The 26,869-nt window shown below is 35.5% G+C and overlaps 1 protein-coding gene and 1 pseudogene across 2 annotated transcripts; both read right to left on the bottom strand.

The window, feature by feature from the left end:
- Positions 1-5,645: 5,645 nt before the first annotated feature.
- Positions 5,646-6,587, bottom strand: LOC122104000 (olfactory receptor 2AJ1-like). Its single transcript, XM_042674706.1, has one exon. The coding sequence runs from the start codon at positions 6,585-6,587 to the stop codon at positions 5,646-5,648; it is 942 nt and encodes a 313-aa protein (XP_042530640.1).
- A 9,447-nt stretch (positions 6,588-16,034) lies between these two features.
- On the bottom strand, positions 16,035-17,401 carry LOC122103773 (annotated as a pseudogene). Its single transcript, XR_006146833.1, has one exon. The product of XR_006146833.1 is annotated as a serine/threonine-protein phosphatase 2A 56 kDa regulatory subunit gamma isoform-like (transcript).
- Between the last annotated feature and the right edge of the window lie 9,468 nt (positions 17,402-26,869).

Raw genomic sequence — 26,869 nt, 5'->3', positions numbered from 1 at the left:
AAACCTCCTTTGTTATCTTCAACTAAATAGATAAACAAATACATCATTAATTACTTAATGTAAGAGAGGAAAGGTCATTAAGTTTGGGCTCATGTACATATCAACATAGTAAAATGGAGTGAAAACAATGTATAACATACAAACAATATCTAAGATTTCTCTGCTACTTCATGGAAAGAATATTCTTTAAAAATCTGGAAAATTATTTCTTCAAATCAAGTGGCCCTATCACTCACTCATTGGCTCATTATTTTAAGTATTTTCATACTCTTTGCCAAGCCAGTCTTCTCTCAAATGTCATCTTCTGAGGAAGCCTAAACCTGCATACTCTATGTGGCCTTAATTTCTGACTGAACCTTTGTATTTCTTGGGCACCCTAGCTCAAGTTACTTTTGGATTGCTGATGCTTAATTTTCTAGCAGATTAATAAAAATATTCTTTGGTGCTACTTCTAACAGAATAATCTAACTTGATGTGGCTCACTTGTATAGACAAAGGCCTCCACTATCACTAGTTTAGCAGTTTGTTACCCACCTGAATTCACAGAGTGAGCTGAGTAACTTGACAATTCTTGAAATAAACCTAAAGGGAATGACATGCATTATTTCTAAAGCTTTCCAATGCAAATAAAGAAAAATTGACTTAATCTAAGTTTTTATTTGAAACATCTTTAATCTTACATTTAAAGTCAAAAGTTTTGCTCATAAAACATCACAAGCAGTTCCTGAGAAAAGTTTTTACTTTTCATTACTTTACATGTTTTGGATATATATAGAAAATGGGTACAACACATATATAAAAACTTCCTATCTTTGTATATAGGATCTATTGTTCAAGTAATTAACAAAATAACAACATTGACAGTGATTCTCCTAATAGTTTGAAAAGAACAAACTTGGTTTTATATTTTTTTCAATCCATTATTTTACAATGTTTCTTGGAAGATTAAAAGACACTAAAAAACACAGTACTCATACAAACAATATACACATAGAGATTAAATTCTGGCATATAGTACTCAGAGACAATGATCATTATTATTGTTCTGTTTCTCTTTATTAATATTCATATTTAACTACAAAACAGCAAATCTTCTTATTTCTGTACATTAAAAATAAGTCCTTAGACTATTATAAGCCAGAAAGAGGAGAAAGATTTATACATAATATGATAAAATATAACTACATATAGTAAAATGTAAAAAAACCAAAGGTATTATAATTATATTTTCTACTCACTGATGGATAAAATTGGCCCATGATACTCTGAGTGAGAAAGGTTCTCATAACGACAACGAGAACTCTTTATCTTCACCAACAACAGGCACATACAGTTATTCATGAGGGGCAAAGCAAAGCCTGTTGTGAGATCTGACAACTGTTCTGCTCACACATTCATATCATACTAGCCTTTCACCCCTCCTGCTTTATAGAGCATTGCCACAGTCCATAAATCATTGCATGAGTGGCCATAGTTTGTTCAACCACTGCTGCCTTTCCATTTTATAAATGCAGGGTCTCACAGTGAGAAAATCTTCAGCATATTTTTAAAAAGAAATCTTTGTTAATTAAATCTCCTAAAACAGTGATTATTGCCATCACATAAAATACCCCATATGCCAGACATCTTTGTCATATGCTGCCTACAAAACAGACGCACATAAATTACAATCTAATGTGTTTATGGTAGGTTTAAACTGTCTATTCTGCATATGTTTCTCAAACAAACAGAATTTGTATGCACTCAGAAACATACCTAAAATATTATCATGCTCAGCACCTTTGTACCAGTGGAATATGAGAGTGTGGCAAACGGGCTAACTCCTGATCAATTGTAACACAAGAGTTGAGTTGCTGAAACAATGAACTTTCTTCTCTTTATCTCTCTGTTCAGCACAGAGTATGATGACATAGGTCCGTGTGGTGTGGCTGTAATGATTTCACTGAGACCAAACCCCAGGGATTCACATAGAAAGCTAAAATTGCCAGCACATTTCCTATGGATTATGAGCTACATAAGAAATGCAGTCTGCAAAAGCCAGCCCTAGAATTGAACATGTTGTTTCTGTTTGTTCAAAACAAATGTATATATTTGAAACTTAACCCTATGAACAATTGAGCATGTTGTTTCTTGTTGTTAAAAGCAATCCATATAGTATATATTTGAGATTCAGGCATAATTCATGAGATGAATGTACATATTTTAATGGTTATCACAGCAAGATAAATAAAGATGTCTGGGGCTGGGAAGGTGGCTCATTGGAAAGTGCTTGCTTTGCATGCATGAGGCCCTGGATTTGATTCCTCAGCACCACATACCCAGAAAAAGGCAGAAGTGGCACTGTGGCTCAAGAAGTAGAGCTCTAGCCTTGAGCCCAAGAGCTGAGGGACAGTGCCCAGGCCCAGAATATATCCCCCACGACTGAATCTGTGAATGTATATGGGAAGGAGAGTTTATATATGACTTGAAGTATACATGGAGGGCAGCATGAAGGCAAAGAAATGAAAATCGCAGGTGAGATTTGTTGGGGATTTTGAAAAACTGATTGTAGTGAATTATGGTTTTTTTTTTTTAATTGTGAAAATACCGTACAGAGGGATACAATTACATCGGCAAGATAATGACATTTCTTGTCAAGCATTGTTGCCTCCTCCTTTGTTTTCCCTTCCCATCCCTTCCCATCTCCCACCCAGCTTCCTCTACCCCCTTCCCCCTCCACCCACATCCTCCCAGCCAGAGTTGTAAAGTTCGTTTTTCCACATAACGACTTGTACATCTCATTGTTGCTATGGGTCCACCTGTATCCCTATTTAAATGATTTTTTTGCCCTTCCCCTCCACAAATTTTACCAAAATCAAATACAGTGAGAGCAGGGGTTATACCGTGTGGGAGGGACATACAAAGCAACAAAGAAGTCATCTTATAAATATGTTAGAAACAATCACATGAAAGTAAAAACATTTGAATACGTATCTTGGGGTTCATTTCACCGAACATCAACTTATCTGACCTTTTCTGCTTGTCTCAGACATATACTAGTTATTGCAAATAAGGGAAACCATGGGGCCTATGTTTCTTTGGGCCTGGCTTACTTCACTTAATATAATTTTTTCCAAGTCTTTCCATTTGATAACAAATGAGGCAATGTCATTCTTTCTGATGGAGGCATAGAATTCCATTGTGTATGTATACCACATTTTCTTGATCCATTCATCTACTGAGGGGCATTTGGGTTGGTTCCATATCTTAACTATGGTAAATAATGCTACAATAAACATATATGTGCTTATAGCTTTAGTATGGTCTTATTTGTGATCATTTGGATAAATACCCCAAAGTGGGATTGCTGGGTCATAGGAGAGCTCTATGTGGAGTCTTTTGAGGAAACTCCATACTACTTTCCAAAGTGGTTGAACAAGTTTATACTCCCACCAACAATGCAGAAGGGTTCCCTTCTGTCCACATCCCCTCTAGCATCTGTTGTTATAAGAGTTCTTGATTATAGCCATTCTAATTGGAGTGAAAATGTTGTTTTGATTTTCATTTCTTTTATGGCTAGAGAGGTTGAACATTTCTTCATGTGTCTATTGGCCATCCTTCTTTCCTCTTCAGAGAAGTTTCTCCTTAAGTCTTCAGCCCATTTATTTATTGGGCATTTGTTTCTTTAAGGATTAGTTGTTGGGGGATTTAATTTTTTGAGTTATGTTCTATAAACACTCTTCAAAGTTTTATAAAATACAAACAGTACATGAATTAATATTTTTCATATAAATGATATAATTAAGTCATAAAGAATAATTCTTAACTAGATTTACAATTACTGTAAGATTACTTAGAAACATTGGTCAACTTGTTATTTTCAATATAAGTATCTGTAGATTACAAAAGGAATAAAAAATGAATATAGTTTCTGTGTCTCTCAATGAAATCCTCATGTCTTAGAAGCATAATATAAGACTAAATAATTTTTTTAAAAATTACAAGAAACAAATAGTTTTCTTTTTTCTAAAGAAAAAACAAAACTGGCTTTAAGAGAAATGTTACAGGGCAGCAGGAAATTACAAAAACAACAGCTAATCAAGAGATTGAGATCAGAGAATCACAGCTTGAACTCAATCTAAGTAGACAAACACTCAAATTAATGCAACTACTGACCACCGGTGTGACTCATACCTATCATCCTTTCTACTCAGGAGGATAAGACCTGAGGATCACAGTTCAAAGACAATCCAGGCAGGAAAGTCCCTGAGAATCTTATCTCCAATAAAAACCACCAGGAAACCGGAGGTGGCGCTGTACCTCAAGTGCTAGAGTGCTCACCTTGAGATGAAGAGCTGAGAGACAGCACCCAAGCCCAGAGTTCAAACAGCTATCAACCAGAAAAACAAAACAAACAAACAAAAATAAAACTAATGCAACTTCCACAGTTTCCCTTATTTGTATACATTAGTATACATCTAGTATAATCTTAGCAGATGAGCAGAACAGCTCAATAGCTAGGTACGAGTGACCATACAAGACGACACTAAGCAAAATGAACTCCAAGACATGGACACAAGAGGTTTTCCTTTGCTGTTGTTATTTTCAATGGAGTACATGATTTCTTTTTGTTTTGTGTTTTTCCCTCTATGGTTTACCCCTTTTGTCACTGTGTTTGATTTTGGTACACTAGATATTGTTTACACATTTGTCTGAATCAGGGAAGGGAATGGGAACAACAAAATGGTGAGACAAAGGACAAAGGAGGAACCAATACAACAGACACTGTGTCACAAGACTCTAGGTTGGAAATGGTCTGTATCAATTGGAAGATGAGGTAAATGGGATAAAAATGAGGGAGGGGTAACAAGTTTGACAAGAAATGTTCTTAATACCTTACTTATGTGACTGTAACTCCTCTGTACATCACCTTGACAAGTAAAAGTTAAAAAAAAAAATCTAATCCATCTAACACACAAGAAGTTAGCAGTGGCCTGATTTGGGTGGCTCACATCTATAATCCCAACTATGTAGAAGCCTGATTTCTGAGGACTATGGTTCAACTCATTATGGACAGCAAAGTTTATGACTCTTATCTTAACCACAACAAAAGCTACAAGGGGAACTGTGAGTCAAGGGTCAGAGTGTTACTCTTCAGCACAAAAGCTCAGGGACAGTACACAAATCCTTAACTCAAGCACCAGGACTATATATACATATATATTTCATAAATAGCTGTCAGTGGAGATGGTGCTTAGTTCTCAGAGATTCAGCCTAGTCAGTGCATAAAGCATTGAGTTCAAGATACACTACTAACACACAAAATATAAAGTAATAGAAAACTGGGTACTGGTGGCTCATGCCTGTACTAGGAAATCAAAAGACTGAAATCCAAGGATTACAATTCATAGGACAGCCTGGGCAGGAAAGTCTGTGAATGTCTTATCTTCACATAACTTCCAGGAAAGCAGAAGTAGTCTTATGGATCAAAGTGGTAGATCACTAACTTTGAGCAAAAGGAACACAAGAATAGTGCCTATGCCTTAAGTTGAAGTCCCACATCCAATAGGAATAATAATTACTAGTATCATAATAGAAAACAATCATAAGGCCTAAGTATATAACATATGCAAAGGGCAGCAAAAAATATGTATGCATGTTTCTATTCATTTTCTGTAAAGAAAGTTTCTTTGGAGCATATTTTGAACAGATACCAGAACATCTTTATTCCTAAAGCTATAGATGATGGGGTTAAGCATGGGTGTGACAAAGGTATAAAATATGGCCAATAATTTATCCTTGCCTGCAGTGTGGTAGGACCTTGGTTTCATATAAGTGAAGATAGATGGTCCATAGTACATTGTAACCACAACCATGTGGAAAGAACAGGTGGAAAGGGATTTTTTCTGTGCCTGTGAAGATTTCATTTGGAACACAGTGCGCAAAATTTGTATGTAAGATAAGGAGATGATGAAGAAAGGGATCAATAGAAACATAATTCCGCTTATATATATTATTCTTTCATAGTTTGATGTGTCTACGCAGGAGAGTGTCAGCAAAGCAGGGATTTCACAAAAAAAGTGATCAATGGCCCTAGAATGACAGAAGGATAAATGCATGATATTTACTGTGTGAACTATGGAGTTGAGGGTCCCAACCAGCCAGGCCCCTGCAGCCATGAGCCTGCTGACAGCATCCTTCATGAGCACTGGGTAGCGCAGTGGGTGGCAGATGGCTGCATAGCGATCATAGGACATGGCAGCCAGGAGGAGGCACTCACCACCCAGTAGACCAAGAGAAAGAAACAGCTGGAAGCCACACCCCACAAAGGAAATCGTTCTGCTTCCAGACAGAAAGTCAGTGATCATCTTGGGGACAATGTTGGAAATGTGCAAGATATCCATGAAGGAGAGGTGGCTGAGCAGGAAGTACATTGGTGTATGGAGTCGGGAGTCTCCTCGAATAAGTAGGATCATGAGTGCATTTTCTGCTAAGGTCATAACATAGGTGATAAATAGACATGAGAAGAAAGCTAGACTTGCTTGAGAAGAAGAGAAAAGTCCCACAAGTATGAAGTCACTATTGGATGTGTGATTTCCATGGTTCATGGTGAAATTTTACCTATAAATAAAAAAGAACTTTTATAATGGCAACACTAATGAGAAAATATTTATATCACATCCTATTTGCTTAAGTAATTATAATACAGTACCGAACTATGTTATAAATGAGTTAAAGATGCATATTATAAATTCACATTAAAAGTATCTCCATCAGTTTTTGAATGGAATATGCTTTAAAATCAGTTTTTGAATGGAATATGCTTTAAAGGTGAATATTAGTTTACACAAACCAACCATTGTCATTTATTATCTTGAAAGCATTGTGTCTCCTACTTCTCAATCATCCCGTACCCTTCAGCAATTCCAGTTTTCTCCACAATGACTGCATCTCAAGAATGCCTACTCCTGTGCTGCCTCTTGAAGTCTAATATAGAGCTCTAATCATTGATTGCCTAATGATTCTTATTCTCATAAGTATTTCATTTGGCATAGCTAACACTTCTTCTAGTGTTTCAACTAAGAATTTTGTTGTTTCTTTTTTGTTCTTATAGTGATCTAACAATGTTAGATTTATTCATCACTCCATACAAGTTCCTCCAAAATATTTTGAGTATGTACAAGCTGCCAGAAATGCTTGCTATGTACATCAAATTCAAAAATTTGCAATATAACTGGCATTTTAAGTACATTCCCCATAAGCGAAAGTTAAAAGTATATCCAATTATTTCTAACATTTTCCAACAAAAATCAATAAGTACTTAGCAAATATCTTGCTTAGTGTATGTTTTACTGGAAATATTTTATACCTTAAATGTAAATAATGAACATATTGTATATTTTGAATCCACAGTGATTAAGAAAATATTTTACTTCTGCTTATTTTGTGATTTCCAAAAAATGTATGTTTATTTTTTCATTACATGATAAAATTGGTTAAAAATATCTCTTCAGAAATTGAACTCTTTAACTTCTAACAGTGTTTAATGCTACTAGCTGACTAAAGCATAGAAAATAATCAAAAGATCTTTTAGACAAACATGTTAGGTATCTATGTATTAATTAATTTTGAATTGATATGTTCTTAGCTGCTTACTTTTGAAATCATCCCAGTTCTGAAATAGCATTCTACCTATTAACAAAGATGTATCATAAGATTATTCTGAAATGGACTGAAACACAAGATATTTGTTTTATTTTGTGTTCATAATTATCATAAGCTAATCTACATTCATTTAAGTAATTATAATTAAAGTAGTTCCATTTCTATTCTGTTTTTTTAAATTAAAATAATTTATACAAGTGTTTCTTTTAACATTACTATAATAGGACTATTTTTGTTATTATTGGTATCTACATATATAGTTTTGAAAGCATTAATTTCTCTGACATTATTTACTGAAGTGATAAAGAAATAATGGTGGTTAAATATGTAAAAGAAAATAAAAGTAACAAATCAATAGTCATAAGGAAAATTCTGTAAATTCTTCCTGAAGAAAAATTATTCTCACCATGTTTCATAGGTCAAACTTAAAGTTGAATCTATAAGTACTTATATTTTATAATATAAGAGAATATCAAATTATTTTGGCTTTTACAAAAACCTTATCAGTAATCTAATTGATACTTTCCCAAAGCAGACATATGCTGTTTTGGGTTAGTGACCAGCAGATTAAACAAAACCTGATTGTTACTCGTAAAACACTGACTAAGGTCTCAATTAAATTGGAGACTGAATTAAATACTAAATAAGATGAAGTACAATCACCTTAAGCAGACAACATATAGAAAACATTTATAACAGATGCATAAAACTCTACTTTTCTTAGGGATCAGTGTACTAATGACTCATTATATAATTGTATTATAATAAAAGAGAAACATAAGCAGTAGTCTTCCTAGTACTCTGCAAAGATATAAGGAAAAAATTGGAAATATTTCAGTTTGGATCTCCTGTATATGGAAGAAAAATCACTTTTGAAATAATATCTGCAATATTTTTTGATTTTTTTAAATTACTTTAAAAGATATAGAAAGAAGGATTATAGTTATATATGTCAAGTAAAGATCACATTTCTTTTTGGACAATGTCATCCCTTCTCTAGCTTTCTCCCAGTTTTGAAATAAATATTTATTATCCATGCCACATGGTGAAATTTTGAAGATTAAATGAGACAGGAGCAAAAACACCATAGCACCAGAGCCTGATTAGATAGTGCATACTCACTGCAGTATTCACTATTATTACCACATTAATTAAATTTTTACTACTGAAATACTGCTATGATTCTTATTTCTGAACTTTTACTAAGCATTTAAGCTATTGAATAAAAGAAGAGAGAAATCTAACCAGGATGTTATAGGTTATGATAATTAAAAAAAAACGCAACAGAGTTAAGAGTATCAGAATTATATTGCCTACATAGTGATTGGTTAGTTTGTTCCCTGAACCTCTGTGAAGGAGAAAGGGTGTATGATATTACAAGAAATATTTGCCTTCCTTAGCAACAGACACACATACAGAAGATGGACAGGGGGGAAGATGAGTTCTTATGAAATCAGCCGTATAATCTATATTTTACTTCTTTAATATCTTTAAATTTTTAAATGAACTACCTTTGTCCTTTCAACTTTTCAAAGCACTGTGATATAATCCATGATATCACGACATCATGACTGTGAGTTGCAATGCTACTTCTGACTCCACAATCGTGGGTACCAGTAAATATTCACAATGACATTATCTCCATCATGACTGAAACTGAACTTGGAAAGGTAATCGCCCAAAAGAGTTAGCATGTCCACCACAGAAAACAGGTCCAAGACAAACCAGCAATCAGGGAAACAACCTTGACAGATAATGTTAACCATCTCAATACTCATGCAACAGTTTGTATATATTCTTCTTGTAAACTGACTCTCTTAATTTATATCTCACCTAGTGTATCCACAGGTGGTCATGGTGGCTCTGAAGCACATGTTTTCCATATGTTGATCAACTAAACAAATCCAATGTGTGCCAGGCAAAACACCTAAAATATCATCAATTTCAGCACCTGCTAATCAGAGGACTATGGAAGTGTGGGAAATAGGCCACCTCCTTGACAAATGCAACCCAGGAGAACTGCAGATGGCTGGAGACACAAGGCCTTGTTTGTTCCTTTATCTTGTTCTTCAGCACAGGGTGCTCCTGCAGTGTGCCTGTAATTATTTCAATGGGAGCACACCCCAGGGAGTCAGACAGAGAGCTGGAGCCAGCAGGTCATTTCCTGTGCATCTACTGTCTCAGAGCAGACTCAGGCTGCCAAAAACAGCTTTATCTTCTATGAATAAAATTAAAACAATCATTCGGTAATGTTAATACAATTTCTATAATTAATTTAGGTTTTATCATATTCATTGTTACAAGGTAGATAATCATGTCCATCACGCATCATTATTGACAAGAAAACACTTAAAAATCCATTCATTAATAAGTCTTACCTTTATTATATTAATTATTATATTGTTTTATGGACTCCAGTCCTTATGTTAAACATTTGTTGTCTAAATATTTAGTCTTTTTCTTTTTTGTTAGTTTTAAATAAGTTTTTTATTGTGAAAATACTGTACAGATGGGTTACAGTTACATGAGCAAGATTGAGTACATTTCTTATCAAGCATTGTTGCCTCCTCCATTATTTTTCCCCTACCATCCCTTCCCTCCCACCTCCTCAACTACACTCACCCCTCCTCCTCCCTCCTCCTCACCTAAATTGTAAAGTTCATTTTTCAACATAGATTCTTGTACATTTCATTCTTGAAATGGGTCAACCTGTATCCTTATTTACACAGTTTGGTTTTTCCCTTCCCCTCCCCAAATTATACTAACATCAAATACAGTGAAAACAGGGGTTATACCATAGGGGAAGAACACGCAAAGCAACAAAAAAATCATGTTACCTTATAAATACGTTAGAAACAATAGCAAGGAATAAAAACACAACTTGTGTCCCTATCTTGGGGTTCATTTTGCTTAACATCATCTTATCTGATCTTTTCTGCTTGTCCCAGACATATACTACTATTGCAAATTAGGGAAACCATGGGACCTATGTTTCTTTGGGCCTGGCTTACTTCACTTAATATAATTTTTTCCAAGTCTTTCCATTTCCTAACAAATGGGGCGATGCCATTCTTTCTGATGGAGGCATAGATTTCCTTAATTGTCATGTTAAAGGTGATTTGGAGAGAAGTTTATAGTTATATATGTCAGGGAAAAAGTACATTTCTTTTTAGGTAACGTTACAACTTACCTTGCTTTCCCCTAGTTTTCTCCTGCCATACTTAACCATAAGTTGTTTAGTTCATTTTCAACATAATGTCTAGTGAGTACCACTGCTGTATTTGTTCAGTCTTAGGCCCTCCATTTCTGTCCCTGTTCATAGCGCTAGCCCAATCCCCGCTTACACTCCCAAAGAGAGATTCTTTAACTTCTTTAAAACTTTCTACCTGTGAATTTTTTTCATACCAATTGCACAGTTAAATTCGACATGGTTATGTACTTATTAACAAAATAATTGACTTAAAACATTTCCTTGTTTTGGTTATTAGCAAAGGATCCATCAATTCTGAGAAGCTGAGCTGATAAGGGATTTTAATTGGCAGAGTATTTCATTGCACCATCATTTGATTTTGACAAGGAGATGGAGGACACAGCAATGAAATATTTCACCTAACAAAAGAATTTGTATAATTGTGATGATTAACTGGTTGTTTTAGTGAGAGTATAATTCAAGATGCTGTTAGTATTCACAAACAATTAAACAATATTATGATGAATAAACCAATACAATTGTTTAATATATTTCATGAATATAATAGAATAATATTTTACAGGTATGTGTGTGCTTTTGTGTAAATTTTAGCAGTAAAATTTAAAACATGGAGCAATACTGTGGATCTATCTTCTCAGTGGTTTAATAAGGAAAGGTATATCCAATTGTAAGGATAAGAGAAAGTTCAGGATTCTAAAAATCTTGATTCAGATATTGGCCACCAAGAGCTGTAGAACTGAGAGTGAAAACCATAGCAAAGGAGGTGGGAAGAGTGTATATGGTCAGGGAAGGAGGAGGAGGGAAGAACATCTTTTCCAGGGGGATACAAAGCATGTGAGTGTTCTTCTGTCTTGACATCCCAACCATTATCTCCATGAAAATTTAAAAAACAAAAAACAAAGAAAAACTACATCATCCATTTACTGAACCAATCAGAGTAAGCACAAGAAGTAAGCAACAAATAAGACTGCCATCATAGATGCTCTTTACTAGGAAAGAAATACCTAGGAAGCACTAATCAGTGGTTCAGTATTTATTATGCAGCAAAGATTTCGAAAAGGTAAAGCTTATCATGCTTTCATTTAATAATTTCTTTTCCATTTCTCTCCCTCCTTTCTTTTCTTCTTTTCTATTGCTTCTGTCCTTTCCTCCCTCTCTCCTCTTTCTTTCAGCCTTTGATTTTTTTCTTCCTTCCCATGTCATATTCTCCCTTTACTTGTCTCATTTTTATCTTGTTTTCTTTAGATCTTTCTTTGCAAAGGTTCTCCCCAGAGCATCTGATCTGCCTTGGGATTTTGGATATCTCTACTTTAGCATCCCAAGAGCTGGGATTTTAGAAAAGGCATGTAGATATCTATTATTCCCGACTCTAAATATTTAACTTTCAATCCTTCTTCCTCTATTTTCCTTCTTGCATTTCTCTTCGTTTTCAATTAGAGCAGTTCCTTTTTGTCTTTTTTTTAAAATTTACCTTCTCGATTCTCTCCTCTAAAATGTTCCATTGCAGTTCAGGCAGGTGTCAGCTTGGCATTTTAGAAAAGTAAGAGTTGACACACTTTCAGCTAGAGTCCAGTGGCTGGAGTGCTTATAGCATCAGCATCAGCAGCTAGGTGCTAGAAGCAAAATGAGGCATCAGATTAAGTATCACCAAGGAATACATGTAGCACAGCTTGAATCCCAGCATGGCATCTTGGGTGCCTGTTGCATGGTGTTGTACTCTCCCTGGCCAGGAGTGATTTTCACTGCTTAAAAGTAAGACAGAAATATCACCTACCATGTAGCTGCTCAGTATTAAGTCTACAGAGTGTCCCTTCTGGAACCACATGTTGACTGATTGGTGAATCAGAGCATTACACCTGCCCCCTAATTCCACAAAAGACTTGAGACCAACTGCTTCTTCCATCAAAGAGAATGAATGGACAGAAAGGGTCTAAATCATGGTTTCCCCATGCTACATGCTACATGTATGTAGCATGTTGGTGAGTGTGTGGACCATAGACGAGGATCTAAATCAGGACTCAATGAATCATGAAACTTCTACAATCCTGTCCAAGAAGTGTGAATCACTGAGTGTGTAAACACTGAGATGAGCAAGCAGAGTGACTAGCAGGGCCATCATCATTCTATCCAGGGCAAAGTTCACTGCACTCTTCCTTTTTCTATACCTCTATCTCATTCAGGAGTGGCCCAAAGTTCAGAAGCTTTCTGGCCTAGGCACAAAATTAGTGTGGGAAGAAGAGTTAGGTTGGAGGCTATTTGTCCCACAAGTTCTAAAACTCACAACTCACAAAACAGCTCCCAATACACAGAGAAAAACTCCTCCCCAGGGACAGTAAATTAGAAGAAGGGAATCAATCTATCTGCAAGAGATTCCAGTGACTTTACCTCAATCTCAGCAGTGCTGGCTTTAGTTCTTGGTTCTAGACCACTGGGAAAAGTCTTGGATTCTACAGTGGTGAGAAAGAGCTCATCAAAACAGTCATTATACTATTTTTCCCGAACACTAAAATCTGTATCAGCCAAAAGAATATAGATGATTAAAAACCCCAATCCGTGTTTAAATGCCAAACAATATACACAGTATTACTGAAACAGCAAAATAGCTTGTACCTCCTAAGCATCATCAACTTAAAAAAAAATGACTTGAATGTTAGTGAAGGAAACCACAATGAACTAAATCCAACCTTAAGGACTATTGCTGATATCAGTCTATAGATAGATAGGTAATCTGACTATATATGCACATATATACGCACACACAATGGAACATGTATATTCTTCTGCCGCGGACTGGCTCTGTCAGGACAATGGAGGACACCTAGTGGAGGAACTGGAATAGGTGGGGAGATGGCAAACAGACAACTCACACACAAGAGGAGTGGATGCTGAGTGCGATTTAATGCAGAGGATAACAAGCTTTTATAGCAAAAGTCTCCATGAGAAAGGGCAAAAGGTTACACAATCTTGCTGCAAGGCTTCGTTCTTGGGTGGTCACCAGCTGCTCGCCTGATCTTGTTTTTTGAATGACGATGGGCACTTGTTTTCGGCTTTACCTCTATTTTTAAGAAATACAATTGGTTTCGATGATTATCACCTATTAACCATTAACCAGAGCATATGGGCAAGGTGCTGAACAGAAAGGCATGAACTCTAGTACTTCATAGTTACTTTTGTTTAGTTTTGTACTTTATACGTTTCAAATCTTTTTTAAGCAATTGTGTTTAGAGGGTCCCCAATTTGTGGCCAAAAATCATGATATTCAGTATACTTAGTTAAATCTGGCCATATATCAAATTTAAGCTCATAGTGTCTTTTCTGTAACCCTTTTACATAATCATTTACTCTTTTCCATAGAGGCCTTAACTGTCTCATAAGCTCTTTCTTGTTCCTTCTTTAATAGTAAGCACCAAGGAGGCCTAGATCTAGCAAGTCTCTCAGTAAATGAAAGAGAGTAATAGGAAGTTCTTTCTCCTAAGTAGTTTACCCAACGGTTGCCATCCTTATTATACACACCTGTAACAGGCTATGGATCTGGGGGAAGTCTTTGGGGTCCTCTAGATAATGGAGGATCCCACCATTTTCCTCTGATAAGCCATTGCCACCTTTCATCTACCAACCTTTTAGGAATCTTATTTAGCTTTTGGTCTAAATATCCCTCTACATCTTTCTTATCTACAGGATATCTATTGTATATGCTTTAGGATTAAAGGAAAGTCTCCAATAACCATACACTCTTTCTGCTCTAGCCGTGCCTACAGCTTCTTGTAAATCTCTTACAAACAATTTCTTCTGCTGAAGTGACATCATAAAACCCCCAATACTTTTATATTTACTTATGACTTGTCTACTAGCCTCCATAAGAGGGGCTTTCAGGGTAGCACTTAACTCTGGTGAGTTAGTCATATTCTTCAGACACTCATCAGATGTTGGAGTCGTCAACACTTTTAAGAAAGAGCCTTGAATAAGGGAACGTTGAGCATGAGTAAGTACAATAAGTAGCGGGAACAGTTAAAGATTAATAGGCACTCCTATACAGCAAAGAAAAGAAAAACAGCAACACATCTTTCCCAGGGGCTTGCCAGCCTTTTCCAATAGGTAGGCCTCTTTAAAGCCTATTCTCAGATCTGAAAGCAGGTTTCCCATGCTAAGCAGACTCCACCGGAGTATGCGTGGCATTCTTCAATGAAATTGGTCTACATCTTTGTTTTACTGAGTCTTTACTATGTTTGTGATTTAGTATGATCCTGGATTCATAGACCGAAATTCAGAGATTTTTTTCAATTTGGATTTTTTTTCTAAGAATACTTGGAAGAACCTTTGATGGTAAAGCTTTTCTAAATATCAGGAATAATTTTTCAATGAATACAATCATTCTTGGAATATTCTTTCTTTGACATCCTTTATGTCTTTGAAGCAATTGCATATAACATATAAGTACACATTATTCAATCAAGATATTTAGAGATTAAATCTTATTTTTTTCTATTTGCTAATTTTGCTATCCATTCTTTCATCTGTGTGTGTGTGTGTGTGTGTGTGTGTGTGTGTGTGTGTGTGGTTAGAGATTCCTTTTGCAATGCTTTTTTTATTTTAAAGGTAATGAACAGGGGGTTACAGTTACATAAGTAAGGTAATGAGTACATTTCTTCTTGACTACTGTTATCCACTCCCTCATTTTCTCCTGGTTTTCCCTCCTACCCCCCTGCCATAGCCAAGTTGTAAAGATCATTCCCAGCATAATGTCTAGAATCAATGTTGCATAAGCCATCTGTTGTCCTATTCTTTCTGTGATTTCCTTTCCATTTTGTGGATCAGACAAACTTATAAAGGCAAAGAGTGCTGAAAAATAATTAAAAATGAAATAACAGCACATAAGACACAATAAAAATCTCTTTTTTCTAATTCTTGAAGATCATTTTGATATGCTTCATTATATACATTCATATGTACCTAGCAATTGGGTTATTGTGATTCTCTGCTAAGAATATCATTGACATATTGTAGTTATTACAAATGAGGGAAACTAGGTGACCTAAGTTCTAAGTATATATATATATATAGTTTGTTTTATATTTACAAAGTTGAAAAGTATTTATTGAAGACATTTCCATGTACAATGTTAGTAAAATTGATTTCCCCTCCCTGGCCACGCCATGCTCCTGCCCTCCTGCACTATAGAGGTCAGTAATACCTGCACACTTTCACATTAGCCTTTGTTTTAGTACCTGGGGATTCGCTTTGGCTAGATTTTCTATTTTAACCCATGCTTCTTCTCGCTCTTTCATCTTTAGCTTCTCTTTTAGTTTCTCTGCTTTGAACTGTTGAGTACAGTTGTCAAAGAGCTTCTGGTTCATTTCCATGAAGAGTTTCAGGGCATTGTATATCAGGCCATGTATGGTCTTGTTCCAATGGGTCTTTGAGTCGCGGTACAAGGATGGAAAACATGATGGGCAGGATCTTTGCTGCATTGTCACTGATCAGACTCATGATGTACTCATTGTTCCAGTAGTACAGTGCTCACTCTGCCACCTGGAAGTGCGGGCTGGAGACACATTTGGCTAACTGCCGGAAAAGGGGCTCCATGATCTTCACAAATTCCGATGGTTCAATTACATCTAGAATCTCCTCTAGTTCATTTAAGAACATTACTTCTTTTGGACTGTGAGTCTTTGGCCAGGATTTAAGAAGTGCCATTACCAATGGCTCGGTGAGGGTGCTGTCCTTTTCTAAAAACTGCACGACACAGTATGCCATCTGGGAATGGTAGACACTAAGGGATTTCACTTTGTGCAAAGGTAGTAACACCTTCAATAAGAAAATCTTGTGCTCTTCTTTGAGTGGTAAGGCAAATCCATTAATTATGCTTCCCAATATTTCCAGTAATTCTGCTATGCCATTATGATGCTCTGTTTCATAAATAAACCTATAAAATATATTATTTATCTGTTTTCAGATGTAAGTTCTCAAGCCTAAGAACTTTCCGTAGATTCTGTGAAGGGTTGTTTTTAGAAAATCTCTCTCCCGAGGATCCTCACTGTCAAAGAGCTCTAAAAGCTGCAGTACAAACTTCTGGTCAATATATTTCTTTGCGATATTAGGCTGGAAATCTGGAGACTCTAAAAATCTTAAGAAAAATTCATAAACAAGCTGAAAATGAGGCTAGGCTGCTTCTAACGTTGGCTTATCCTCCTCTGGGTCGAATTCTGCTCCCGTAGGATTGGAGGAGGGTGGCAAGGTCCGAAACATGTTAACTGCAAACATATGGACTACTTCTGGGTAAATGGGCTCTGTGAAAACATTCCGATTATGGGTGATATATTCGACCATTTCACTTAAAGCAGCTCGTTTCACTTCCTTCCACTTTAGGTCACTCAGTGGGTCAGAAACAAAGTCAAAGGGGACACAACACTGACGTAACTTCTGGATAAAAAGCTTCTCTTGATCTGCAGGAGAAACATCTCGAATATGGAGAAGGGCCATGGGCTGGAAAGGCCCATTGGAGCTGGCCGCATCCACCACCATCCCGCTGCCAGCCTTATTACCAGTTCTAAGTATATTTTTGATAGGAGGTCCTTGTCTGTTGTGTGACTAGTGAAGATCTTCCCCAATCTATGGGCTTTCTTTTTCTTTTTCTTTTCTTTTTCTTTCTATTTTTTTTGTTTTGTTTTGTTTTGTTTTGGTCATGGGGCTTGAATTCTGGGTTTGGGCACTGTCCCCCAGCTCTTCAACTCAAGGCAAGCACTCTATAGCTTAAGCCACAGTGTCACTTCGGGTTTTCTGGTAGTTTATTGGAGATAAAAGTCTCATAGACTTTCCTGCCTGGCTGGCTTTGAACTGTGATCCTCAGCTCTCAGCCTCCTGAGTATCTAGTATTACAAGCGTGAGACACCAATTGATCTTGCAAGCTATGCTCTCTGCCATGCAGAAGCTCTGCAGTTTAATGCAATCCCACTTATCCAAAATATCTTTGATTCGTTGTGCTTCTGAGTCTTTATTAAGATGTGCCAGGGAACCCTAGTATACCCTCTATTCATATACACATACACATGCACATGCACATACACATATACATACATATGCATATACACACAAGATACATATACATACAAGATATGAATAAGCTAAAGCAATTAATGACCACTGCATTCATTGTAGAAGATAGTTAAAGGAACAATACATAAAAATAGGAAGAAAAATTATCACGGATACAGAAATCTAAGAAATAACAAACTTCAAAAGAGACCTGGACCAATACTTGAAAATAGCAACAATATCCCATAGGACTGTTCCAGCAAAGCAGCACAATCTAATGATGAATATTGGTAAAGCAAAGAAAAAATAGTATAATAACCTAGAAACAAAGAAACAAACAATAGTACTACAGGAAACAAAACTAGTAGTTGTCTATCATAACCCTAGATGTAAATGGTATTAATCTAAAAAGATACAAATTATCTGATTTCATAAAAAGCAGGATGTCACAATTTATTTTCTCTAAGAAACACACCTCATCACCAAGACACAGACTAAACTAATAGAATTGGAAGATATATCAAGCAAACACAAATCAAATCAGGCAGATGTGGCTATATTCATATTAGAGAAAACATTTCAAGCAAAACAACTCAAAACTCACAAAGCACACTATAAATTAATAAGTGAAACAATACATCAAAACTATAATGAATTTATCTACTCTCAAAATAGGTATATTCAAATGAAAAATTAATATTACTGATGATAAATTATAGTACCGGTTTAGGTAAAATAATAGTGGGTGGCATTAGCACTACAACTTCCAACCATAGTTATCATATACAGACATTAAAATGTCAACAAAAATATCTGAGCCGGGCACCGGTGACTCACGCCTGTAATCCTAGCTACTCAGGAAACTGAGATCTGAGGATCATGGTTCAAAGCCAGCCCAGGCAGGAAAGTCTGTGAGACTCTTATCTCCAATAAACCACTAGAAAACCAGAAGTGGCACTGTGGCTGAAGAGTGCAGGGACAGCGCCCAAGCCCAGAGTTCAAGTCCCACAACCGACCAAAAAATCTGAGAACTAAGAAATGCCAGTGATGAAATGGATATCACAGACATCTCTAGAATATTGCTGCTCCACAACGAAACATTCTACATTCTTTTCAACATCCCACTGGACTTTCTCTAAATAAATCATATCTTAGTCTATAAAGCAGGTGTTATCATATAAAAAATCATCAAAATAGTTTTATATTCCCTAAAGGACCATGATGAAATAGTGTTATACCTAATTGGGAGAAGAAAAAAACCACAAAAATTTCTTCAATACATGCTGAACAACTTTCACTTAAATGATCAATGAGTCATTGAAGAGATTGGCGAAGAAATTTCAAAACTTCTAATTCAAATAAAAATGAGTAACATATAATTCCAGAATATGTGGGGTGCAGCAAATGCAGTACTAAGAGGAAAGTTTATAGTTATAAATGCCTACATCAGAAAGTCAGAGATCCTAAATAACAATGAAAACATTCCCAATAACTCTTAGAAAACTCCAAGGCTGCTTATTCAAAGAAAGCATAAAAAATAGGACTGGCATTAATATCATGGAGCTCAAAATAACTCTATAATGAATCAATAGAAGAAGAGTTATTAGTTACAAAGATAAACATTACTGAGAGATGTACCAAACTAGCCATAAGAAAAAGAAGTTCCCACATAATAAAATTAGAGCTGAGAAAGGAACTATGCAGAAGATGTTAATGTTAATGAAAAAAATTAGGGAATATTAAAATACTTATGGTGTAATAGGAAATCAAGAAGAAATAAATCAATTAATTATTTGACCTTAGTAATGCAACAAATTTGAACTAACAGGTATGAAGACTTGAATTAGATCTGTAATTATAAATGAAATGGAATAAATAATAAAAGGTATCAAACAAAGACTATTCCAGAAATGATTGGATTCATTGAAAAATTCTTCCTGATATTTAGAAAAACATTAACATCAAAAGTTCTTCAAAGTATTCTAAGAAAAAATCAAAATGGAAACTAGGCACCAGTGGCTCATGCCTGTAATCTGAGCTATTCAGAAGGCTGAGATCTGAGGATCGCAGTCAATACCAGCCTGGCCAAGCAAGTCCATGAGATTCTTATCTCCAATGGACCACCAGAAAACTGGAAGTGGCACTGTGGCTTAAGTAGTAGAGTGCTAGCCTTGAGCTGAATAGCTGAGAGACAACACCCAGACCCAGAGTTCAAGACCAAAAAAAGAAAAGGAAAAAATCAAAATGGAAAAATCTATGAGTCTATGAATACCATAGCATACTAAATCAAAAACCTCGTAAAGACTCAACAAAACAAAGATGTAGATCAATTTCATTGAAGAATATACATGTTTCATAGTGTGTACATATATATGTGCATATAAATGTGGATATATATCTCTTCACTGATATCACTAATAAGTTTGAATTTAGCTCATTATGATTTCCTTCAATAACATTCAAGTCATTTGTTTTAAACTGATGATTCTTTGAAAGTACATGTTGTTTTGCTGTTTCAATGTTACTGTGCATATTGTTTGGCATTCAAACATTGCTTGGGGGTTCTAATCACCTGTATTCTTTTAGCTGATGCACTTTTAGTGTTCAGGAAAAAAAACAACAGTATAATGACTGTTTTGAGGTTCTCTTTCTCACCACTGTGACTCAGAATCCAAGACTTTTCCCAAGGTATCCAAGAACTAAATGCCAGCACTGCTAAGATTGAGGTAAACTCACTGGACTCCCTTGAAGATGGGTTGGTTCCCTTCTAAATTACTGTCCCTGTGGAGGATTTTTTTCTTTGTGTACTGGGAGAAGTTTTTGCTGTTGGGAGTTTTAGAACTTGTGAGACAAACAGATTCCAAACCTAACTCATCTCCGTACTAGTTTTGTACCTAGGCTAGAAAGCTTCTGAACTTTGGGCCACTGCTGAGTGAGATAGAGGTTTAGGAAAATGAAGAGTGCAGTGAACAGTTGCCTGGGATAGAAGGATGATGGCCCTGCTAGTCACTCTGCTTGCTCATCTCAGTGTTGACACACTCAGTGATTCACTCTTCTTGGATAAGATTGTAGAAGTTTCATGGAGTCCTGATTTAGATCCTCATCCCTGGTCCACACACACACAAGCATGCAGAATGTAGCAGGAGGACTCTGTGCTTTAGACCCTTTCTGTCCATTCATTCTCCTTGATGGAAGAAGCAGTTGGTCTCAAGTCATTTGTGGGATTAAGAGGCAGGTGCAATGCTCTGCTTCACCAATCAGTCAACATGTGGTTCCAGAATGGACACTCTGTACATCAATACTGAGCAGCTACAGGGTAGGTGATGTTTCTGTCTTACCTTCAAGCAGTGAGAATCACTCCTGGCCAGGGAGAGTACACCACCATGCAACAGGCACCCAAGATGCCATGCTAGGATTCAAGCTATGCTACATGTATTCCTTGGTGATACTTAATCTGATGCCTCATTTTGCTTCTAGCACCTAGCTGCTGATGCTGATGCTGTAAGCACTCCAGCCGCTGGACTCTAGCTGAAAGTGTGTCAACACTTAGTTTTTTAAAATGCCAAGCTGACACCTGCCTGAACAGCAATGGAACATTTTAGAGGAGAGAATCTAGATGGTAAATAAAAAAACAAGGACAAAAAGACAAAAAGGACAAAGACATAAAGGAACTGATCTAATTGAAAACAAAGAGAAATGCAAGAAGGAAAATAGAGGAAGAAGGATTGAAATTTAAATATTTAGAGCCAGGAATAATAGATATTTCTATGTCTTGTCTAAAATTGCAGCAACTTGGGAGGCTAAGGTAGAGTCTAAGCCAGATCAGATACTCTGGAGAGAACCTTTGCAAAGAAAAATCTAAAGAAAACAAGATAAAAATAAGAGAAGTAAAGGGAGAATATGACATGGAAAGGAAGAGAAAAATCAAAGGCTGAAAGAAAGAGAAGGAGAGAGGGAGGAAAGGACAAAGGCAATAGAAAAGAAGAAAAGGAAGGAGAGAGAGAAATGGAAGTGAAATGATTAAATTAAAACATGATAAGCTCTAAGATTTCTAAATCTCTGCTTCATAATTAATACTAGACCATTGATTAGTGCTTGCTAGGTATTTCTTTCCTAGTAGGGGGCATCTATGATGGCAGTCTTATTTGTTGCTTACTTCTTGTGCTTATTCTGATTGGTCCATTAAATGGATGATGTGGGGGGGGGGTTGTTTGTTTGTTTTTTTCATGGAGATGATGGTTGAGCTGCCAAGACAGAGGAACACTCACATGCTTTGTATCCCCCTGGAACAGATGTTCTTCCCTCTCTGTCCTTCTCTGACCATATAGAATCTTCCCACCTCCCTTGCTACTGTTTTCACTCTCAGTTCTACAGCGCTTGGTGACCATTATCTGCATCAACACTTTTAGAATGCTGAACTTTCTCTCATCCTTACAGTTGGATATTCCTTTCCTTACTAAACCACTGAGAAGATAGATCTGGAGAATTTTCCCATGTTTTAAATTTTACTGCTAAGATTTACACACGGACACACATGTAACTGTAAAATATTATTCTATTATACTCATGAAATATATTAAGCAATTTTATTGTTTTATTGCTCATAATAGTGTTTAATTGCTTGTGAATACTAACAGCATCTTGAATAATCATACTCTCACTGGTCTTTACTAAAAATAACCAGTTAATCATCACAATTATACAAATTCTTGTAGGAAGTAAAATATTTCATTTGCTCCATCTCCTTGTCAAAATCAAATGATGGTGTAATGAAATATTCTGCCAATTATCAAATCCCTTATCAGCTCAGCTTCTCAGAATTGATGGAGCCTTTGCTAATAACCAAACAAGGAAATGTTTTAAGTCAATTATTTTGTTAATAAGTACATAACCAAAGAGAATTTAACTGTGTCATTGGTATGAAAAAAATCACAGGTACAAAGTTTTAAAGAAGATAAAGAATCTCTCTTTAGGAGTGTAACTGGGGGGTATGAGCTGGGACAGAAATGGAGGGCCTAAAATTTAACAAATATAGCAGTGGTACTCACTAGACATTATGTTGAAAATAAAATACATAACTTATGGATAAGTATGGCAGGGAAAACTAGAAAAAAGCAAGGTAAGTTGTAACATTGTCTAAAAAGAAATGTATCCTTTACCTGACATAAGAAACTATAACCCCTCTCTAAAGCACCTTGAAAATAACAGAAAAATGAAAAGGTTAAATATTTATATGATAAATGTTCAACATAAGGACTAGAGTTCATAAAAGAATATAATAATTAATATAATAAAGGTAAGAATTATCAATGAATGGAATTTCAGTTTTTTCTTGACAAAAATAATATGGGATAAAGACATGATTATCTGCCTTGTTACAATGAATTTGATAAAACCTAAATTAATTCCATAATTTATGTTTAAACCTCAGATACACACACCAAAAATTGTGCTAACATTACAGAATGATTGTGTTGTTAATTTTATTCATAGAAGACAAAGCTGTTTTTGGCAGCCTGAGACTGCTCTGAGATACTAGGTACACAGGAAATGACCTGCTGGTTCCAGCTCTCTCTCTGTGACTCCCTGGGGTTTACTCCCATTGAAACTATTACAGGCACACTGCAGGAGCACCTTCTGCTAAAGAACAAGGTAAAGGAACAAACAAGGCTTTGTGTCTCCAGCCATCTCCAGTTCTCCTGTGTTGCAGCTGTCCAGGAGGTAGTCTATTTCCCACACTTCCATAGTTCTCTGACTACCAGGTGCTGAAATTGATCATGTTTTAGGTGTTTTGCCTGGCACATGTTGGATTTGTTTAATTAAGCAACATATGGAAAACATGTGCTTCAGAGCCACCATGACTAACTGTGGATACACTAGGTGAGATGTAACTTAAGAAAGCCAGTTTTATGAAGAATGTATAAAAGATGTTTTATGGGTATTAAGATGGTTAACATTCTCTCTCAAGGATGGTTTCCTGACTGCTGGTTTGTCCCGGGCCTGTTTTCTATGATGGTCATGCTGACTCTTTTGGGGGATTAATTTGACAAGTTCAGTTTCAGTCATAATGAAGATAATGTCATTGTGACCAATATTACAAGCTACCGGCTAATGTGGAGTTAGAAATAGGATGGCAACTCAGGATCATGATGTTGAGGATTCGCGTATTATGACACAATGCTTTGAAAATTCAAAGGGCAAAAACAGTTTGTTAAAACATTAAAAATGACTAAAAAGTAAAATAATGTGTGGATGAGCTGGCTGATTTCAGTCGAAGTATTTTTTTTACCACCTCTCAATTACTTATATATGTCTGTTGCTGAGGATGCCAAAAATTCCTTGAGTGTGCCATCCTTTCTCTCTTAGAGTGCTGAATGGAAGCAGTTTATCAGTCAAAAAGTAAGCAATGTATTTCTGATACTCTTAATTCTGCTGCATTTTTATTTAGTTACTGTAGCTTATCATCCCCTGGTGAGATTTGTCTCCTATTTCTTTGTCTGTAGTGGCTTAAATGCTAATGAAGTATTCAGCAATAAGAATCGTACCAATAATTATAGATTCTAATGAAGGATTCACCTGTGAAATGCTGGTGAGAATTTCACCCCGTCCCCCCCTCCCGCCTCCAGGGAGAATCCATGGCATCTTTTGCTTATCTCTCTGGACTTTTTTTCTTTTAATGGTTTTGCTTGTAATATCAGCAGAATTATCACATCAAGAAAAAATGCAATGAGAAAATTAGTACATTTGAACGTATAAACATGTAGCAATATCAACAAAATTATCTCAAAACTTAAAGAAATCATTGTATTAATTACTGAAAACCTGAACACAGAAAGGGAACTAATTTAATTATCCTTACTAAAATTAATGTATATAGTTTAATTTACAATTTCCTATGAAAACCAAATAAAATACTTTAAGATATCTGTGTTTAATGTCATTGGAGAATAGGGATAACATCAATTTCGCAGCATGGTAGAAATATTATGACACATTTGTGCTTATAGGTACAATGATATTTCAGAGCAGGGATGATTTCAGTAGTAACCAGCTATGAATTCTTTTAATCAAAATGAATATGTTAAAACTTAAACAATTCATCAGAAAGATCCACTGATATTTTCCAATGCTTGCATCAGTATCATTATTTAATTAATGTTGGAAGCCAAAATGTTCATTTATGAAGAGATAGTTTTAAACTATATTACCACATATGAAATCACTAAATATACATTTTCTAGAAGCCACAAAAGAAGTAAAAGTAAAGTATTTTTATGTTATTATGGATTCTGAATAAATAATACTTTCGTTATTTTTCATTTAAGGTAAAAAAGTTTCTCATAACAAACACAGCCTAAGCAAGATGTTTTCTAATTTCTTTTTAATTTTCATAAGAAAGTGTTAAAAATAATGGTATTCTTTTAGTTTTCACTCACAGGAACCAAAAGAATAACTAGTTCTTTAGGACTTCAGTATTAGTCTTCACATGAGTGCATGGGGCTCATAGCAAAAACAGGGTTTTAGTAGCAGAAGTATCATTGTTCAGTTAACAAGCAAAATTATACAAGATTTTCTTATAGTGCAGTCAGTATAATCCACAAATCTATAGTCACAAAAAAATAATTTGACAGTACAAAATGTAACATTTTACCTGATACTTTATCTTCCTACAGTTTTTAATGTTCATATACAAGAAATAAAATTATTTGATTTGAAAAAACAGGTAAGTAATCAGTGTGCTGTGCACTATAATTTAACCTCTTATACTCTAAGTGGATACTTATTCAAAGTATCCACAGGTCATTAAACATTTTAAATTAGTTTATTTATTTATTTTTTGGGTCCAGTCATGGGGCCTGAACCCTGGGCCTGGGCGCTGTCCCTCAGCTCTTCAGCTCAAGGCTAGCACTCTACCACTTGAGCCACAGCGCCACTTTCGGCTTTTTTCTTTTTGCCTATGTGGTGCTGAGGAATTAAACTCAGGGCCTCATGCATACAAGGCAAGCACTCTACCACTGAGCCACCTTCCCAGCCCAACATTTTAAATTAGAATCTTAGTTCATACAAGTAAACAGCACACTGTCACAGATATTCCATTCGGAGCTACTAAATTCAGGCAAGCAGATTTGATTATCATGGAAACAATGAGATTTACATATAATGAAGAATTAATGGGTAAATTGTGTATTTTCAACTGGTTATATTTATTCTAAACTAATGTAGTATATTCAAAGGAGAGTCAAATTTGAAAACAATTTATCTTTAATTTTTACAACATAAAGTCAGAAAATTGTACTTCCAAAATGAATACAACCTTAAATTGAATTTTAAAAGTATCCAATAGCACTGAAATGTAAATAGGAAATTAATACCCAATTTCACAGGACACATTCATAAAGTACAATTACCAGGATTATGACTTTTTAATAAAATTACCATACATAAAAATGTAAAATTATCTACAAATATCCAAGCTTGCAGATCATTCAATAGTTGTTTCATGCACATATGTTTATTATTTGGAAAACTTAATAACTTTATGGAAAGGCTTAGTATTTCTATCATAAGCAAATTTAGCAAACCAGATGCCCAGTGATTCTTTTTCTATGATTTGTGTAACCAGGCAACAATGATACTTACAAAACACTATGTTGGATATGAACTTTACACACTTGGAGGGGTGAGGGAAGGAAGGGATAGTGGGAGAAAAACAAAGGAGTGGGAAACAATGTTTTTGACAAGAAATGTATTAATTGTCTTGCTCATGCAAATATAAACCATCTGTACAGCATCTTTACAATAAAATAACATTTTAAAAAGAAAAAGAATAATAACTAGTTCTTTTACTAATTTTTAAATTTAAGGTGGATAGCAATCTTTTCTGATCAGCCGCAATGTACCCCAATATTGGAGGTGTTTTTTCAATTTTTTAAAAAATTTATTTGATTGTAAAGATGCTGTACAGAGGCGTTACAGTTTATT

The sequence above is a fragment of the Dipodomys spectabilis genome, unplaced genomic scaffold, assembly GCF_019054845.1.
Source record: "Dipodomys spectabilis isolate Male_0828 unplaced genomic scaffold, ASM1905484v1 ptg000019l, whole genome shotgun sequence".
NCBI lineage: Eukaryota > Metazoa > Chordata > Mammalia > Rodentia > Heteromyidae > Dipodomys > Dipodomys spectabilis.
This window is presented reverse-complemented; position numbering and strand designations above follow the sequence as displayed.